General features: G+C 42.3%; 1 protein-coding gene across 1 annotated transcript in view; it reads right to left on the minus strand.

Annotated features, from left to right (window-relative positions):
- MORC3 (MORC family CW-type zinc finger 3) overlaps positions 1-16,200 on the minus strand; it is a 36,319-nt gene that overhangs the window by 17,151 nt on the left and 2,968 nt on the right. Inside the window, exons 2-6 of the mRNA XM_069785147.1 lie at positions 9,838-9,910; positions 4,136-4,268; positions 2,798-3,012; positions 2,379-2,526; positions 288-435 (exon numbers count right to left, since the gene is read on the minus strand). Coding sequence (XP_069641248.1) covers positions 288-435; positions 2,379-2,526; positions 2,798-3,012; positions 4,136-4,268; positions 9,838-9,910 — 717 coding nt within the window. The remainder of the gene's footprint in view (positions 1-287; positions 436-2,378; positions 2,527-2,797; positions 3,013-4,135; positions 4,269-9,837; positions 9,911-16,200) is intronic.

Below are 16,200 nucleotides of genomic sequence, written 5' to 3' on the forward strand. Positions count from 1 at the left end.
TAGTGGATAATGATGGCTACATTTAACAGCAAAAGTTATGTACAAGACTACATAAATCCCAGTAATTTTCTTCTAAATAAACAGCAAATGTTTACACAAGTGCACAAATACATTCCACCTTCAATTTTCAAAATTAATGTTGACATATTGCCCTAACATTTAAATTCTAACATTTGTCCTCCCCCAGTCAACACTTCTGTAGTATAGTACATTACACTAAAAAAACCCCCATACTCCCTCCAGCTTCCAAAAGTAAGCAAACAAATTTTAAAAGATGTTATACATACCCGCAGTGAGTAGTCACTTTCTGGAACAATCTGGTCCAGTCTCTCTTGTTTTTTGTATCCTCTTTTGCCTGTTTCATCTAAGTCTTCTGGAATTCTGATGTCGTATTTATCCTTGTCAAAGTCAAACTCTGTTTTTTCATTTTTATCTCTAAGAAAGAAGATTTAAAAAAAATATACTAATTATGGAAAAAAGAAAAGCCACCACAAGATAAGATATTGTGGCACATCCAGCGGGTATCACAAGGACGCAAGAGAAAGGGAATTCCTTTGAGTCATGCTGGTTTTCCTCATAGATTTGCTAAAATTCACATAAACAAAGTTCACCAGTTCCTTTCTAATATCCAAGGAACACAAGTGAAGTGATAGCAAGTGAGACATTGATGAATTCTAACTTAAACAGGTCACACTTCAAAAATAAAAGCTGTCAGTATCAGTTTTAGATTCTGGATGGACCAAGACACATGCATACCTTCTAAACACAAAATTTCTGAACACTACTGATTGCCTTCCTAAGATTTTTAATGCTGCAAAAATGACACCACAGCTTTCCAACTCAATAATTATCACAATTTCTTATTGGACCACTCACTACATATATACACTATATTTAGTTGCAGATATATACATTGCAGTATACTGGCAGTACCTTTGCACACAACATTGAGATATAGCATAGTTGGCAGAAATATTCCAGAAATAAAGTCTTTTAATACTGAAACAGCTCTGTTCTTTTTTTTTTAAAGTAGATTTCATTACAACTTATCAGGAACAACATGAATCCCGCCAAAAGTGTTCTTTCCCACAACTTCCCACGAACGCACTCCAAAATTCAGAACATGAAAGTTATCCTGCCCAGTCAGCTGAGTTCACAGTATTTTCTTTTGCTCAAGCAATGACGTGATGCACATTCCTAAAAATGTTCATATCTAAAACCAAATGAAAGTCTACCTGGTCAATGCAAATTAGTTTCTGAAGTGTAAAGGAGGTCAAGTTTTTCTTATGGAGCAGGTGGCAAGGGGAAACAACCAGAGTGATTCAGGGCTCTAATACTTGCAAGAAATTAATGAAATAAAAAAACCCCAAACTTTTCACCTGCTATAACTGACTGTAACATTTAATCTATACTCATTCAGGTGTGGCTTCCTACCCCTCCCCCCCTTTTTCTGCTAGGCAACAATAAAGATAAGAAACTGAAAACCAAGCTAGTTTCTTGCCAAATCCATAGGACTGAAACAGTTCAAAATTGTTTCCTATGGATACCTTGTTATTTCAAGTATTTAAAACTACAGTAAGCTAAGCACTTAAGAAGAGAGTACAAGACACCATATTCCCAACCAATTAGTGCTGTCACAGTTAAAAGACATGCTAAAGCTTTTCTGGACACACCATCAGACAGGTTCCCTGCTAATACGGCAGAAGCAAAGATGTGAAAGAAAGGGAAACAAGATGGGAAGTGATGACACCCATCTGCCACTGCTACAGCAAAAGCCGTTTAAATAAAAAAAAAAAAAAAAAAAAAGGCAACAAGCAAGTCAAAGCAAGAAAAGACTGGAAATCTATACTGCCATGAACAATCCCACAGAGTCAAGTAGATAAATAAGATAAATACACACAACTGTATGTATTTACTTGGATTTCTCTTTATTTTATGATAAATAGTTAAGAAGTTTAGAAAGGCCTAGATCGCTCTAGAAGGATACTGCTGACTCCAAACTTAAAAAGCCAGTAATACTTGCCTGTACATGCAAATATTTTTTGTTTGAATTTTTGCATTTGTAATTTTATAGGTCTGAAATAACAGATTTATAACTTATCTATTTCAATCTTTCTTCTGGAAAAAGCAACAGTATCTTATCAAAGTCCTTTACATTCTCCTTCCTTCTGCTTTGTTACTTGAGATATTAGCAACAGTTCTCATGCAACATTACAGCCCTTCAACCATGCAAGTCTGAGCCTAGTTTCCCAGTTACAGCTAACTGTCCACAGTCTTTTGGAATTATTTCACAAAAAACCCCAACCCTTGTACATTTGCATACACTCAGAGCTAACATAAACTAAATGAGAGATACAAGAGACTGGACTTCATCTTACCTTCTAAGATTCCAAATGATAATTCTTGTTCCTTTTTTCCCTATTATAGCATCTAGCTCTGCCAGTAATTTCTCCTCAGTAGAAAATAAAGAATGTGTTAAGATGGCTTTGAGGCTGTTTTTGGATTCTGTTGGATCACTGATCTGTCGTAAGCATTATGTTAAGGAGAGTAACTCTGAATGAAGTAAGCTTTCGGAAGATAAGGAAACTTCTGCAACAGTACTCACTTCACAGGTTCTCATTCCACATCTCAGAGCTCCTACAAATTTAAAAGCTTTAACAAATTATAGCCTTCCTTGCATCTTACAATTTATTTAGGGTATACATAAGGCTAGCCAAGGAGATTTCCTTTACTGATATTATCATCCAAATTTTGCATGTACCCGCAACTTTTCATTCAGAAATTGTTGAAAGGATATGTTCATTGTTGAATGTCACTATAGGAACCATGACATGTTCTGCTTTTGTGACTTCAAGGAAAGTCTGAGATAACAGGCCCACACTCATGGTTTCTCCATTCTTGGTGAAGACTATTGCATCTTTTCCCAGGCGCATGGACCCTGATTTAAACCCATTTCCGTACAGTCCCACTGGAACACGGCCATTCATCACAGATTTCTCACTGAAGCCAAAGCTGAAACATAAGAAAACATTAGAAGAGTGTAAAAGGCCCGATAAAACTTGATACGTGCCAGACTTACCAAATTAGACTTAAACACAATGAGTTTATCTCTTGTTTTAGATACCAGGGACTACTGTACTATTAAACAATGTACAGTTAAGCAAATCCTGAAAGTGAGCCATATAACAGTGCTAAAACCACACTGCAAGAATTCAGGGAAATTTACTTTCACCTTTAAATATGGGAAAGAAATGTCATCTCTCTGGAATTATGCACTAAGCATTCTTACAGGATTCTAATAGTTATCCTGTGGCTTCACAAGAAATACTAACAAAAGCCCCTAAAGCTTCCCCCCCACACACTTGCTTGAAAATGTGTTATCTACAAATCTTCCATTAGTAACTACACATTACATTTAAAGTAAAACACGTAACTGTATATGGAACGTGGAATTTAGCAAGCAAGCTATTAATTACGGTATCCAACAGAAAAAGAAAAATAACAGTTTGAATTCAAGCTTGCTCAAGTTTAAACCCAGAGATTTATCTGCAGGCAGAGCAATCTCATACTAAAAGAGCAACTGAACAGCAACCTCTTTACTAACTGTAGAAACAAAAGTTGCAGAAAGATCACTTGAAACCGTATGGAATATTTAAAGATAATAGACAAACCACATCAACATAATTACCATTCCCTTGAGTTTCCCACAATACCTTCTATTTTAAATACTTCAAAGGGTTTGAACTGAATCTCCCTTTTTCTCTTGCTTGCCAAGTTAAACTAAAGCAATCTTGATTAAAAAAAAAATAATAATAAATTAAATTCTCCTTAGCTCCACTCAAGGGCACTACAGAGAGTTTACACAGCACAACCACTGCACAGAAAGTTAAATGGGAAGGTTGACAGAAAGGATAAGAGAAAATTATGAGATAAAAATATACTGACAAAGTTGTATGAAAGTTTTGCTAGCATCTGTCTATTCTAGAGTCTCACGTGGATAATTGCTCACCTTCAGAAATGTTAAGTTTATGAACAAAATTAGTTGATTACATATGAGAAAAAGTAGCAAGCTGAGCAATACAGAACTAGAAGCTGGAATTTTTACAAGAAAAAAATTGCAAAAGAAGTTATCCACCTTAGCATTTTGTGTAGCTTCTCTGAGTTCATACCATTTCCATTATCAGTGAACGTCAAGCAAATATTGTTGTTTATCACCGTTTTGTCTATCCATATCTGTTTAGCGCTCACATCTGGATCGTAAGCATTATCTGAAGAGAAAGAAAGCAAACAAGGGTGGGATACTAAAAAGCAAAAATTAAACAGTTTAAGTGAGAACATATTTTAAAGTCTTTAATTCCAGTGAAGATGTCAGATAGTAACTCCTCCAAAGTTACTTAAACCCACATGTAGCACACAACAGAGCCTTATCTAGCCGAAATACATATATAATCAATCTGCTGAATGTTAGTCTTGCAACACTGCCAAACAGCTATGCGGAACAGCTGTCCCCAACTTTATTATGCTGCTATGCTTGCACATATGTTTATTTGGTGAATATGGCAGCCTAACATAGTTCCCTAATCATGGGCCTATGACGCTGAAGAGACATGCTAAACTAATGGGGCTCTAAAATTGCAGCCATTTTTCAGCTCTGCAGTAGGGTATGTAATACAGTTGCACAATTTTTGTGCTGGCACAGACATAAATTTCTCAGCCAAGTCACTGAATACTACTCAACTTTGACACAGAAGCAAGAAGCCATAATTTTTAATAAAGTAAATGTTATGCTAAAACCTAAATCTCCTAAACCCCAATCTTCTTTATAGTTGACAATATTAAATCAAAACATTACAATGAGATAGCTGCATCAAAACCTGGCAAACCTTGTGTATTGGGTTTGTGTGGTGGGGTTTTGGTAGCAGGGGAGGGGCCACAGGGCCGGCTCCTGTGAGAAGCTGCCAGAAGCTTCCCCGGCTCCAAGTCAGATCTGCCTATGGCCAAGGCCGACCCAATCAGCAACAGCGGTGGTGCCTCTGTGATAATATATTTAAGAAGGGGAAACCTGCAGCAGAGAGTGCAATGTGAGAGAAAGACCTATGCAGATACCAAGGTCAGTGAAGAAGGAGGGGAGGAGGTGTGCTGGAGGAGGGGATGCCCCTGCAGCCCGTGGTGAGATGGCAGGCTGTCCCCCTGCATCCCACGGAGGGGAGCAGGGGAGCAGATGCCCACCTGCAGCCCGTGGTGGAGTAGCCCACGCTGGAGCAGTTGGGTGCCCCCAAAGGTGGCCGTGACTCCATGGGAAAGTCCACAATGGAGCAGTCTGCTCCTGAAAGACTGCGGCCCATGGGAAGGAGCCACGCTGGAGAAGTTCATGGAGAACTGTCTCCTGTGGGAGGGACCCCACGCTGGAGCTGGGGAAGAGTGTGAGGAGTCCTGCTCCTGAGGAGGAAGGAGCGGCAGAGACAATGTGTGATGAACTGATGTTTCCTGTCCCCCTGTGCTGCCTGGGGAGAGGAGGTAGAGAAACTGGGAGTGGAGTTGAGCCCAGGATGGAAGGAGGGGTGGGGGAAAGGTGCTTTAAGATTTGGTTTTACTTCTCATTATCCTGTTTTGATTTGATTGGTAACAAGTTAAATTGATTTTATTTTTTTCCCCAAGTTGAGCCTGTTTTGCCCATGGCCATGATTGGTGAGTGATCTCTCCCTGTCCTTGTCTCAACCCACAAGCTTTTCTTTCTATTTTATCCTCCCCATCCTGCATTGGGGGAGGAGTGAGTCAGTGGCCTCATCGTGCTTTGTTGCCAGCTAGGCCTAAACCACAACAACTTGCCTGAAACAATACACAATTTCCCAGCTATTACAGAAGACAGTAACATAGAGGCAAAAACTTAGGTGGAGATGAGCAGCTCAAATGTGAGAATAGAAAACGAAACCAAGACAAGTTTCTACTTTCATTTCCTGTCTCCTAAGTAGCTGTTGCAATATTTACTTTCTCCCAGCCATGCAAACATCTCTACTGACTGGCTCTCAGGAAGCTAGGTTATTATCTACAGTGCAGACAATGACACATCATTAATATGCATGGATGCAACAACATCTTACCTGCTGCAGGCCTGCAGGCTTTTTAATTGGGAAATCAGATTTGAAATACTATCACAACTTCAGATAATCAAATCTGAGACACTAAAAAAAAGCAAGCAGAAAACCTGAAGCCAAATTTCCCATATCCCAGATAGTTCTGCGAAATCTAGAATTTTGACTCCAGAGGCACAGGAGATTTAGGTGAAAAAACTGTTGCTGCTCTGCTACCACATCACTTCCATATTAACAGAGCTAAGTATCACAAATACATATTTTGCTAGTTCAAGTTGTTCGAATCTAAGAAGGTATGACTTTCACTGAAGGGAAGTGCAAAAGCCTTTAGACTAAACTTTCTGTTTACAGGATTTGAAAGAGTTTGCAGCATTGCTACCACAAGTGAAACAGAAATCATGACTCCACAAACATTTCTTTGCAGCAAAGCTAGTTTCAATCTCATCTGCCCTAACACCACTTTATCGCATTTCTTTCCCCTCCCTTTCCCAGCACTGTGCTACTCATGGAATTTGTGTGTGTGGGGAAAGCACAGGGAAGAGGAGGGGTGGATGTGATGGCACAGCAGGAGGCAGTGCCCCTGCCTCCACTGCCTGTTTTGCAGGTTCAACTGAGGGCCATAAATAAAGAGCTCAAGCCAACACTGTGGCCTATAAAAAGGAATCAGCTTGGTAGGTTGCTTTCTTTAAGCATGAAGCACAAATTGCATCCACAGTGAAAAAGTTCATAAAATATATTTCAGCATCAACAAAAGAGGACATTTCAAGTACAATCTAAAGTTTGGAAGTATTCTTTTAAGACCATGATTTGTGGAAGTCTTCTGATTTGCTAGCTCACCAACTCTCTCTAGATGTCCCATTTACCCTCTTCTAAGCGTCACCATTAGTTCACCTAAATTTAATCTGACTGAGGACTAAGGGGAGAAGCCAGCAATATAACCATCAAAAAGCTGACAGGAGAGACTAGAGCTTAAAAGGCAAATTTTAGCATACAGACGATTAATGTTTTACGTAAGTTTGCATAAACTAAAATTCAGGCCTCCATAATGTAACCCTATTTACATTATTTGATATTTAGCATATGGTATAGCCTTACATAGCATGCGAAAGACAGATTACAAAACTTATTTAAATCAGCGTGACTAACTTGAAGCTTTTACAACCAGTATGTTGCTACTATGCTTTGAAGCTTTGTTAAAGTAACACATACGACAAACCAGAGGCAAAGGAAGAAGACAAGTTTGCATGCCTTGCACAGCACATCTACCATCATTCCAGCCAGGTATGGCATGGGGTGATAAAACAGCCGAAATGACTTAACATATAGTTACCCCCGAAACAGCCAGCCCTTCCTGCAGCCACATGGTTCTGGTTTCCTCCTTTGTGACAGCTCCGGCCTTATCTAGCTGAAAAATTCCTATTTTCTTTTGTTAGGTCAATTTTCTGAATTAGCAACAGCACAACTGTTGCTCCTATGCCGAGGAAGCGAAGGGATGTGTGACCAGGAGAGTTGCTCCCTTTGGCAGCAGTGAACTGCTAGATAAGCTTGGCAAGTCTTTCCAAACCACACCTTTATTTTGAGGAACCAATTAAAGAAAGTCTTCTAATCATTCCCTAACTCGGAAAACAAGCAACTCTGAAGATATCCAGTTAACTGCTATTCAGAATCAAAGGCAAGATGAGCAACAGGAGCTAATAAATTGAACAGATACACAAGCCCTAGCTAACAACGGACAACAGAGCCAATAACAAAGAGCAGAACTCTTAGGACACTGATGGATGGACCATTAAGAGGAACCACTCAAGTATAGCCCTGAAGATGTTCAGCCAGAAACTTCATAACCTAAAAGAAGAAAATTAGGATGCTTCAGGAGTATTGTGACAACGTGCAAAAATTACCATTAGATGTTTTGAGGAGGCATCAAAGAAAAGGGAAAGATCAAAGTGGATGGGAGAAGAATGCTATAATGGGTGCGGGGGAATAACACAGACTGATTGTGTGCAAGCTGGCTGCTGGTCAGCATGCTTGTATGGTTGGACCCTGTGCCACTCTGTCATACAAACTCACTAAAAACTATTTCTAACTATTTCCTGTGTCAGTGTGCTCTCTATTCTCAGCGCATGCCTGTACACATTTGTTCCGCTAGCAAACTTCAAGTGGGACAAGCCAACAAGTTAGAAGAAATGAGCAACTGTTGAGATCCAAGGTCCAAACCAGAAACTGGTAAAAAGCCCAGGACACAGGCTGGTCCTGATGTACCATTTAGACAGCAGATGACCCAGATGTGGCCAGAGAATGCCTGACTGAAAAGTCACTGCACTTGTAACCAAGATCACAGCATAATGGGAGGTTTTCCCAAAGCATGCATGGCTTATCCTGAGATCTCCCAGCAGCCTGGGGGGCTGCACCACCACAACAGGTACTGGAAAGACTCCCAGATCTTGGCAAAACGCCCAGAACTGTGGGTAAGCACAAGTGATAAGTGAGTAAGAGTATGCATAGGCACCACTACTGAACTTTAGTTACCCAGAAAGCAGGAATAGGATAAGGCCATTTGTGCTGTTCACATTTCAAGCACTGCTTGTGTTTATGTAGGTTCTTGCAAAGTTACTGTCCTCCTGTCTGTGCTAATCTGTCCATGGCCAGCTGTGTCTGTGCAGGATGCAAGTGTTCACGTGCATCTGGAACGTGAACTCAGACTTACTACTCTCTGGGCCTGGGAACAGCAAAAAGCAGTATGCTGTGGTGGACTAGAAGAGAATGAATTCACTTGGTCCTACAGTCTTCTATATTTGGCAATCCTTAATAAACTCAGTAAAAAGAAACCAGCAAATCCTACAAGGCCCCTGCAACTGATGTCAGGTAGTGTAGTCCAGGTAATTTATATAGTTTAGCATTAAGAGAATTTTATGTGGAAATGCTGCTGAACAGTTGTCTGACAATTTTGCAATCTGATTTTAGCTAAAATGTAGACTAAGTAAAGCCATATGTTGGTTAATGCCTAGGTCACAGTGACACTGCTTGATTTAGAATGACCATTAATCAGTAGCTTCATTTCGTAGGACTGGTTACTTTGTATAAACAATGCATGCTTTGCCAATGACTGTAACCTTGAAGAAGGGACTAAAGACTGATAAAAAGGAAACATGCTGCTCCAGAAGGTAGAGAAGGCTGGATGATTGCCAAAGAAGCACGAAGTGGGGGAAAGGTAAAGGCGGCAGGGGGAGATCGTGACCACCAACACAATTCAAAACTGGAAAGACTTGCCACCCCACCCCCACAAGGAACATGCTTGCTAATTTACATAGCAAGCAAGGCTAATTTAAATATAATTAACCAATAGTAGATGAGATGGTGACTACCAACCAATGAATGTAAATTTAGGCAGGTTTTTACTAATCACGTAACAGGAGAAATACGTTGTAGTTCTTTGGTGTGGTGTGCTATCTTTGTGGAATTATCATCTAGCACCCATCTTTGCGCAAACATGAAATAAATAAATATTTTGGCTCTGTGTGTAAGATTGGCTTATTGCACACCAGGTATCAAACCCTACTTGTGGGACAACAGTAGTACATATGCCATTAAGAAAGAAAAAAGTCAATCTGACTACCAAAACAATATATTGTAATATTCTGAATGGTAACAACAGGATCAACTCCTTCCCCTACCTGAAGGAAAAAAGTTTTACAACAAGAAAAAAGTATTACAGTCAAGTACTCAGGCAAACTATTGATCTACCTACCTATAAGTTCTGCAATCGCACTGAAAGGCCAGGTATGACTGGTCGAGTTGGTATGCAAGAACTTTGGACAAAGCTGAAATAAACCAAACAATGGCATTAGTTTGTGCTCTTCAATGACACCAAGCCAGAAAACAGTACATTAAATAAAGTAACATTAAATTAAGCTGTTTCGTACAACACTACCAAAAAGCTGTAATTTAATTTACTTTTAGATATTGGCATAGTAGCACCTTTTAAAGGGAACATTAATACAGCTATTAAAGACAAAAGAGCAATACAAAATTCAGCACAGTATCACAGTATATTCTGGGCACGTGTTATATTGTCATCCTATCAAACTCTCTTTGCCTTTATAAAAATATAAGGAACTATTGCTATATACTGATGCTAGAGGTTACAGAAAACATCAAAGCCTTAGTCCAAATCTAGCAACATAAGTACACGCTCTCAAATGTTAAAAAAGTACATCTTAAATCACGAATGTTAAACTTAATCCGAAAAGTGAGCAGCACCTCATATACTCAGTGGCTTACTGTCTGATGTCATTGCTCCTTTTGCCCATATTGATCAAAATCACCTGTCAGATTCTCTCAACTAGTGGTTTGCGCTTTTAGGAATTTCACAGAATCATAGAATGGTTTGGGTTGGAAGGGACCTTAAAGATCATCTAGTTCCAACCCCCCTGCCATGGGCAGGGACACCTTCCACTAGACCAGGTTGCTCAAAGCCCCATCCAACCTGGCCCTGAACACTGCCAGGGATGGGGCATCCACAACTTTGCTAGGCAACCTGTTCCAGTGCCTCACCACCCCCACGGTAAAGAACTTCTTTGTTATATCTAATCTAAACTTACCCTCTCTCAGTTTAAAACCGTTACACCCTGTCCTATCACTACACTCACTGATAGAGTCCTTTCCCTCTCCAGCTTTCTTGCAGGCCTCCTTTACATACTGGAAGGCTGCTATAAGGTGTCCCCAGAGCCTTCTCTTCTCCAGGCTAAACAACCTCAAATCTCTCAGCCTGTCCTCACAGGGGAGGTGTTCCAGCCCTCTGACCATCTTTGTGGCCCTCCTCTGGACCCACTCAAGCAGGTCCATGCTCTCTTATGTTGGGGGCCCCAGGCTGAACACAGTACTCCAGGTGGGGTCTCACGAGGGCAGAGCAGAGGAGGAGAATCATCTCCCTCAACCTGCTTGTCACGCTTCTTTTGATGCAGGCCAGGACACAGTTGGCTTGCTAGGCTGTAAGCACACACTGCTGGCTCATATGCAGGTTTTTATATACTAATACCTTCAAGTCCTCCTCAGGGCTGCTCTCAGTTCACTAATTGCCCAGCCTGTATTTGTGCTTGGGATTGCCCCGACCCATGTGCAGGACCTTGCACTTGGCCTTGTAGAACTTCATGAGGTTTACACAGGCCCACCTCTCAGGCCTGTCAAGGTCCCTCTGGATGGCATCCCTTCCCTCCAGCGTGTCAACTGCACCACACAGCTTGGTGTCATCAGCAAACTTGCTGAGGGTGCACTCAATCCCACCGTCTATGTCACCATCAAAGATGTTTGTTTTGGGTTTGTGTGGTGGGGTTTTGGTAGCAGGGGAGGGGCCACAGGGCCGGCTCCTGTGAGAAGCTGCCAGAAGCTTCCCCGGCTCCAAGTCAGATCTGCCTATGGCCAAGGCCGACCCAATCAGCAACAGCGGTGGTGCCTCTGTGATAATATATTTAAGAAGGGGAAACCTGCAGCAGAGAGTGCAATGTGAGAGAAAGACCTATGCAGATACCAAGGTCAGTGAAGAAGGAGGGGAGGAGGTGTGCTGGAGGAGGGGATGCCCCTGCAGCCCGTGGTGAGATGGCAGGCTGTCCCCCTGCATCCCACGGAGGGGAGCAGGGGAGCAGATGCCCACCTGCAGCCCGTGGTGGAGTAGCCCATGCTGGAGCAGTTGGGTGCCCCCAAAGGTGGCCGTGACTCCATGGGAAAGTCCACAATGGAGCAGTCTGCTCCTGAAAGACTGCGGCCCATGGGAAGGAGCCATGCTGGAGCAGTTCGTGAAGGACTGCAGCCCATGAGAAGGACCCACACTGGAGAAGTTCATGGAGAACTGTCTCCTGTGGGAGGGACCCCATGCTGGAGCAGGAGAGGAGTGAGAAGTCCTGCCCCTGAGGAGGAAGGAGCGGCAGAGACAATGTGTGACAAACTGGCCCTAACCCCCGTTCCCTGTCCCCCTGTGCTGCTGGAGGGAGGAGGTAGAGAGAACCAGGAGTTGAGCCCAGGATGGAGGAAGGGGTGGGGGGAAGGTGTTTTAAGATTCGGTTTTACTTCTCATTATGCTTGTTTTCATTTGATTGGTAGTAAACTAAATTGATTTTGTTCTTTCCCCAAGTTGAGTCTGTTTTTTTCCCCGTGACCATAAGTGGTGAGTGATCCCTCCCTGTCCTTGTCTTGACCCACGAGCATTTATTTATGTTTTCTCCTCCTCATCCCACTGGGGCCGGGGGGGAGGAGTGAGAGAGCAACTTCATGGTGCTTTGTTGCTGGCTGGGCTTAAACCACAACAATGTTAAACACCACTGATCCTAAAACCAACCCATGAGGAACACCACTCATCAGTGGTCTCCACTCAGACATTGAGCCGTTGACCGCAACTCTTTGAGTGTGACCATCCAGCCAATCCCTTATCCACCAAGTAGCCCATCAGTCAAATGCATGTCTCTCCAAGTTAGAGACAAAGATGTCGTGTGGGACAGTGTCAAATGCTTTGCACAAGTCGAGGTAGATGATGTTCGTTGCTCTTCCCTTATCCACCAACACTGTAACACCGTCGCAGAAGGGCACCAAATTTGTCAGGCACAATTTGGCCTTAGTGAAGCCATGTTGGCTGTCACCAATCACCTCCTTATTTTCCATGTGCCTTAGCATAGTTTCCAGGAGGATCTTCTCCATGATCTTGCCTGGAATAGAGGTGAGACTGACTGGCCTGTAGTTCCCCAGGTCTTCCTTTTTTCCTTTTTTAAAAATGGGGGTTATGTTTCCCCTTTTCCAGTCAGTGGGAACTCCCCATATTGCCATGACTTCTCAAATGTGATGGAGCGTGGCTTAGCCACTTCATCTGTCAGTTCCCTCAGAACCCATGGATGCATCTCATCAGGTCCCATGGACTTGTGCACCTTCAGGTTCCTTAGATGGTCTCAAACCTGATCTTCTCCTACAGTGGGAGGTTCTTCACTCTCCCAGTCCCTGCCCTTGCCTTCTGCATCTTGGGCAGTGTGGCTGGAGCACTTGCCAGTGAAGACTGAGGCAAAAAAAGTCATTGAGGACCTCAGCCTTCTCCATGTCCCGGGTAAGGAGGTCTCCTGTTTCCTTCTGGAGAGGGCCCACATTTTCCCTAGTCTTCCTCTAATCACCAATGTACCTACAGAAGCTTTTCTTGTTGACCTTCACATCACTGGCCAGATTTAATTCTATCAGGGCTTTAGCTTTCCTAACCTGTTCCCTCGCTGCTCAGACAATTTCTCTGTATTCCTCCCAGGCCTCCTGTCCTTGCTTCCAGCCTCTGTAGGCTTCCTTTTGTGTTTGAGTTTGTCCAGGAGCTCTTTTTTCATCTGTGCAGGCCTCCTGGTGTTTTTGCCTGACTTCCTCTTTGTTGGGATGCCTTGCTCCTGAGCTTGGAGGAGGTGATCCTTGAATATTAACCAGCTTTCTTGGGCCCCTCTTCCTCCAGGGCTGTATCCCATGGTACTTTACCAAGCAGATCCCTGAAGAGGCCAAAGTCTGCTCTCCTGAAATCCAGGGTAGTGAGCTTGCTGTGCAGCCTTCTCAATGCCCTAAGGATCTTGAACTCCACCATTTCATGGTCACTGCAGCCAAGGCTGCCCTTGAGCTTTGCATTCCCCACCAGCCCCTCCTTGGTGGTGAGAACAAGGTCCAGCATAGCACCCTTCCTCATTGGATACTCTCTCACTTGGAGAAGGAATTTATCATCGACACACTCCAGGAACCTCCTGGACTGCTTATGCCCTGCTGTGTTGTTCCTCTAACAGATATCAGGGTGGCTGAAGTCCCTCACGAGGGCCAGGACTTGTGAATGTGGAGCTGCTCCTATCTGTCTACAGAGGGCCTCATTAGCTCAGTCTTCCTGGTCAGGTGGCCTGTAGCAGACCCCCACTGTAATGTCACCTGTCCCTGCCCTCTCTTTAATCCTGACCCATAAGCTCTCGGTCAGCTCATCCATCCCCAGGCAGAGCTCCATGCACTCCAGCTGGTCATTGACATAGAGGACAACACCCCCTCCTCATCTCCCCTGCCTGTCCTTCTTAAACAGCCTGTATCCTTCCATTCCAACACTCCAGTCATAGGAGCCATCCCACCATGTCTCCACGATGCCAATAAGATCACAGCCCTGCAAGCATGCTCACGTCTCTAACTCCTCGTTTACTCCCCATAAATATTTGATCTCGTACATTTTATCCTCACTTATGATAAGATGTAACCAGAAGAACGTAGCCACTACTAGGATTAGATGAGAATATGCAAATAAAGTACCTATTTATGGGATGTATCTTATAGGTGTCAGTGATAAGAGTATTCTCAAGTAATTTATGAAAGCCTGGGTTCTTATATATTCACCTAGATCAAAAGACTAGGAAAACAAGAACTAAATAACCATATAACTTAAGGATTTGTCAGTGCAATGCTTGGAGAAATTTAACTACTGAAACTGATACAGTTGCATTTGCATTACCACTGAGAATATCTGTAATTACACTTTTACAAGGCCTTTAACATAAAGCCACTGCACATATATGCTTAAGCCTCACTAGCATAGTTATGCTGATGGCATAAAAAGCAGTTATCTATGAATACATAACATTGGAAATAGTCCTTGCACAGTGTAGTTGCATCAGAAAACATAATATAATCCATATTATAATATATATAAAATCAGAAAAATATTTTTAAATAGTGTGTGCATATCCATACTTCATATATTTTACAGAACTACTACACTGACAAGCACTTTTATATAGTTAGTAAAGTGTAAATAAAAGCAAGCAACCACTTCAAGTCTCCAAGCTCATTTATCAGTGAAAAGGAATAATGCTACAAGCAAGTTCTAGAGCCATGAGCCAGGTACCAGAGTGGGAGTAAGGCAGCAGCAGCCGCCCTAGTTCAGATAACATAAATTGCCAAGAAACCTCACCTTGATTCTAAGGTCGTAAGAGCACAGGACACACTTTCAGACTGCAACTTAATCCCTGCATTTCTCCATCAAGCTAGAGTACAAGCATGAACAGACATCACATTCTTCGTTGCCATCTGTGCTTTAAAACTCTAGTTTTAGAAAATCTGGTAAATTGAGTCAGGCTAAGTCACTGTGCCCCTTTCAAATTCCTAACAGATAGTTACAAATAATTGAGAATCCAAGAAGAAAATTACATCAAGCCCATTAATGGAAACCTCACATATTCCATGGCACATGGTTAAAAGGATTTCTCAATTTCTTCCTCTGCCATACAGCAACTCAGTGGATCTTAAGACCTCTGTATCATTCTCTTCACTTCAACATTTACAGTGCTGGCAGCATTTGTTCCTTTGCTTTCTAAGCTTCATGCTCAAAATATACAAGAACAACTGGGGGGGGGGAGGAGGAGGGAGGGTGTTCTGCCCGAAATCCCTCCTTGTCAAAACATAAACACTAACACTTAAAAAACCCCACCACCACACAGATGCACATTCAAGCATTCAGCATCTGCTCAACTCACTGCTAAAATATTTCTCTGCAGCTAGCCAGTAAAAAACTCCAACCATACACAAGGTAGACTGGGACCTCTGGAGTTACTGTTGGCATTGTAACCTCAGCAATATGGACTTGGCAAAAAGTCCAGACCGTAGTTTTGATAAAGGCATGAACTCACAGTGGTGAACCTCCCCTGATCACCAGACAATGCTGATGAAGGAAAGAATCTCAGTGTCACTAACACTGACATAATCACAAATAAGTGTCCTTTTTTCCATGAAGCAAAGCATACATGTGCACAGCAAGAAAATCTCTTCACATGTTGCCTGTGTAACACAATGCTTCTCCATCCCTCATTTCACTGCTGTATACTAGTGATTAACTTTGGAAAAAAAAAAAGCCAGTGGCTTAAAGAAACAGCATCTTCTATAAACAAACACCAGAATTATGCTGATCTTCTCTGGATTGCTGTTTCAAGTGGTAAAGTTTTGAGAAAGGCTGGAAAGTGGTACACAGAACTGGGAACCTGTGAACAGGTATATGAAAAGTGAAGATATGGGTTGGAACATGGGAACTATAACAAATTGGTTCTTGGCTCTAATATCTTTTCCCCCAGCAAAAGGCAAGTGA

The sequence above is a fragment of the Haliaeetus albicilla genome, chromosome 6 (assembly GCF_947461875.1).
Source record: "Haliaeetus albicilla chromosome 6, bHalAlb1.1, whole genome shotgun sequence".
NCBI classification, from domain to species: domain Eukaryota; kingdom Metazoa; phylum Chordata; class Aves; order Accipitriformes; family Accipitridae; genus Haliaeetus; species Haliaeetus albicilla.